The sequence below is a fragment of the Gekko japonicus genome, unplaced genomic scaffold (genome assembly GCF_001447785.1).
Source record: "Gekko japonicus isolate JY-2015 unplaced genomic scaffold, Gekko_japonicus_V1.1 scaffold8868, whole genome shotgun sequence".
Lineage (NCBI taxonomy): Eukaryota > Metazoa > Chordata > Lepidosauria > Squamata > Gekkonidae > Gekko > Gekko japonicus.
This window is the reverse complement of record NW_015171156.1, coordinates 478-4161: the sequence shown is the minus strand read 5'-3', so window position 1 is coordinate 4161 and position 3684 is coordinate 478. Positions and strand designations below refer to the sequence as shown.

Here is a 3684-nt window from a genome sequence, read left to right as displayed (position 1 = left end):
TCCCCACAACAGACACCCTGTGAGGTCGGTGGGGCTGAGAGAGCTCTGACAGAAACGGCTCCTTTTCAAGGACAGCTCTTGTCAGAACTAGGGCATGCCCAAGGTCATCCAGCAGCTGCAAATGGAGGAGTGGGGAATCGAACCCGGCTCTCCCAGATTAGAGTCCGCACACTTAGCCACTACACCAAACTGGTGTCGTCCCTTCGTCAGGCACGAGTAGGAATGGAGCCCCCCCCCCCAAAGCCCTGATATATCTGAGCCAGAAGGTGGGAAAGGGGTTGCAAAGAAGGGGGAGACTGTAAGGGCCCAGGGATCTCTGCCCCTCTTTGTGTCTGATGAAGGGACTTTTGAAATTTATACACACACACACACACCCGGAAACCTTGCAGGTCTCTGAAGGCGCTCCTGGACTTGGATCTACTCTCCTAGTGCAGGCCGACATGGCTCTTCCCCCTCCGGAAACCTCTTCACAGGAAGTACCTTGTGCCTCAAGGAAGCCACGCACTCGGCAAAGCGGCGTTCCGAAGCCTGGCACGAACTGCCCCGTCCGTTCCGCCCAGACCAGACACAGTGTGAACGGCACCCCGGGCCCCTTGCCCTGCCTGGCACACCGAACTTCAGTTATGGAAGAGGAACTGACGTCCCGGAGCAAGCAGACCCCCCACCCACCCTCGGACTGCTCCCCGGAGGTACCTGGATGGAACCGTTGTAGCCGATGATCTGGTTCTTCATCTCCTCGCTCCACAGGCCCCGTTCCGTCAGGTCCTTCAGCAAGTGGGGGTTGACGATCTGGAAGGCCAAAACATCCACGGTCACTGACACCCCCAAGAAGAGACGCTCCTTCGAGTCCTTTCCCCCTTCTGCACCAGAAACCTCTGGGCTACGAACGCAGCCCAGGGGCTCACCTGGAGCCCCACAAGCCTGCTCAGCGGCCTCTCAAGGACCTCAGGGCAAGCTTCCTGGATTCTGTAACATGCCCCCTGCCCACACCTGGAAACACACCTTGCAGTGGTTTCATTTGTTTCTATTTGTTTAAAACATTCCTCCCTTGCAGAAGTCATAATATTCTCTAGTGCACAGGACATCATCATCCCTTGTAACACGAACATTAGCCCTCTTTCCAAAATGTTCCCAGTAGTCTGTCTTAGGTAAAAAGGTAAAGGTGTCCCTTGCTCGAAAGCCAGTTGAGTCTGACTCTAGGGTTGCGGTGCTCATCTCCGTTTCCAAGCCGAAGAGCCAGCGCTGTCCGAAGACTTCTCTGTGGTCATGTGGCCAGCATGACTAAACACCAAGGCGCACGGAACGCTGTTACCTTCCCACCGAAGTGGTACCTATTTATCTACTTGCAATGTCTTGCTTTCGAACTGCTAGGTTGGCAGGAGCTGGAACTGGAGACGGGAGCTCACTCCGTCATGCGGCACACTCGGGCACACCTTGCACTTGGCCACATTGATCCACATTTGCCATGTTGACGCCCACTCAGGCATATTTGACAGATCCCTTTGGAGTGCCTCACAATCCTCACTGGTTTTCACCACCCTGAACAACTTCGTATCATCTGCAAATTTAGCCACTTCACTGCTTACTCCCAACTCCAAATCATTAATGAACAAGTTAAAAAGCAGTGGACCAAGTACTGATCCCTGCGGTACCCCACTGCTTACCACCCTCCACTGAGAAATCTTCTTAGCTGGGCACCAGTCAAAAGGCTTAAGACATGATTTTTATAATTAACTCGATTGCTGGAACATCGTTAAGTCAAGGCGGCTTACGATATAAATCAAGCCATCATTAAAAACACAATTGGAACAATATGGCCCTAACGTTTCCTGCCCAATCCTTCAGGCCAACTGTCCATCGGCGGCCTGATTTTGATTAATCATCTGACCATTTTTACAATTATACGGTATCTTACGATTTTATGTATGAATTGTTCTTTTAAATATTGTTTTGATTGTATATTAAACGTTGTACACTGCCCTGAGCCCATTGGGGATGGCAGTGTATAAATCTAATAAAATAAATGAATAAAATCATTATAAAAGCACATAGAAGGCCACAATCTGAAATCTCAGATTAGGACTGTCAACAAACAAGAACAGCATCAGTCAACTGCAGTCCTAAATAAAACCATCTTCAACTGGCCTCCCTGAAGATCAAAAGGGGGGGGGCAGGCGGCACCTCCTTTGCGAGGTTGTCCCATAATCGGCACCTCCTTTGCGAGGTTGTCCCATAATCGTGGGGCTGCCACGGAGGAGGCCCTGCCTCCTGTAGCGGAACAGTCTGCCTCGGGAGGTGGTGGAGGCTCCTTTGCTGGACGTTTTCAAGCGGAGGAGGCTGGACGGCCCTCTTTTCGGGTATGTTGCAGGGCTCTCTTTCGGCTGTGCTCCTGCAGAGTGCAGGTGGGGTGGACTAGATGACCTGTGTCCCGTCCCTGGAACCCCCGGCGCGGCGGCAGACTCGAGAGGCCCCAACGCTTTCCCCTCCACGAGCCGGCTTACCTGGGGAAGATCGTCTGGCCAAGGGACAGATGTTTGACCCGCCGACGAGAAAGGAGTCGAGCCCCGGTCGCGCCAGGGCAAAGCCCCAAGGCCCGAGGAGCGGCTGCGGGGAGGAGAGGTGAGACGGGGCCGGGCCAGGAAGTGGCACTAGGAGGCGGGAGCAGCAACTCGGAGTCCCAACCGACATCTGGGGAACGCCCTGTTAGCGTTCCCCGTTATAAGGAGGGGCGGGGCCTGGACCAGGGGCTGGAGGGGCAGTCCCGGGTGTAAGGCGAGCTAAATAAAAGGCAGACGGAGGAGAGGGCCGGGGAGGATACGACACGGTGACGATTGCAGAAAGCAGAGAGAGAAGGGAATCACCAGAGGTGTATCGTAGCATTTGGGCAGAGGGGCACCCAGGGTGCTGTCAACCCCGTCCCCTGCCGATCAGAGGCCTCTCTCCCTCCAGCGCAAGCAGCGCTTGCCTGCCTCCAGGATCGCCCGGCCGCCCGGGACCTCACACCGACAAAACGGCCACCAGGGGCGCCATCCCGCGGCCAGAGCAAGGCCCTGACAACCTGCAAGGTCCCTTCCAACTCTAACATTCTATGATTCTATGATCCTGTGTCTACCAGAAGAGATCCTCACACAGCAGCCCTGACACCAGGAGGTGTGTGTGTGCGTGCATGCAGGGGTGTTTCTCATAATCAGTTTCCCAGCACAACAGCCAACCAGGAAGAGTTCCTAAGGCTTATTCAATGCGGCCTCTGTTTACCTGGAACTCTCCGGAGAGGACTCTGCGGGTGTAGATGTTGCTGGTGTAGGGCTCAATGGACTCGTTGTTGCCCAAGATCTGAGCCGTGGACGCAGTCGGCATCGGGGCGAGGAGGAGGCTGTTCCTAACGCCGTGCCTAGTTCAGACAGAAACAAGAAGAACGGGATGCGGAGGGGGCTCAGAAAACTCTGGCCTCACCTCTGCCACTGATTCAGGTAAGTGCAATTCTGAGCAAACTTAAAGAACGGAATGCAGGAAAATAGAATTACCACTTTTCGCAGAAAACTGTTTTTAGGCAATGGTTATCATTTTATAAAAGATTTTTTTTTAGATTGGATTGATACCCCGCCCTTCACTACCCGAAGGAGTCTCAGAGCGGCTTCCAAACTCCTTTCCCTTCCCCTCCCCACAACAGACACACCCTGTGAG

The 3684-nt window shown here is 54.0% G+C and overlaps 1 protein-coding gene across 1 annotated transcript in view; it reads right to left on the bottom strand.

Moving 5' to 3' along the window:
* The window catches only part of LOC107117058 (ribonucleoside-diphosphate reductase large subunit-like), a gene marked incomplete at its 3' end in the record, with an annotated part of 5881 nt that extends 2497 nt beyond the window's left edge, over positions 1-3384 (bottom strand). Inside the window, exons 1-2 of the mRNA XM_015419090.1 lie at positions 3256-3384; positions 694-789 (exon numbers count right to left, since the gene is read on the bottom strand). Coding sequence (XP_015274576.1) covers positions 694-789; positions 3256-3357 — 198 coding nt within the window. The remainder of the gene's footprint in view (positions 1-693; positions 790-3255) is intronic.
* Positions 3385-3684: the final 300 nt, after the last annotated feature.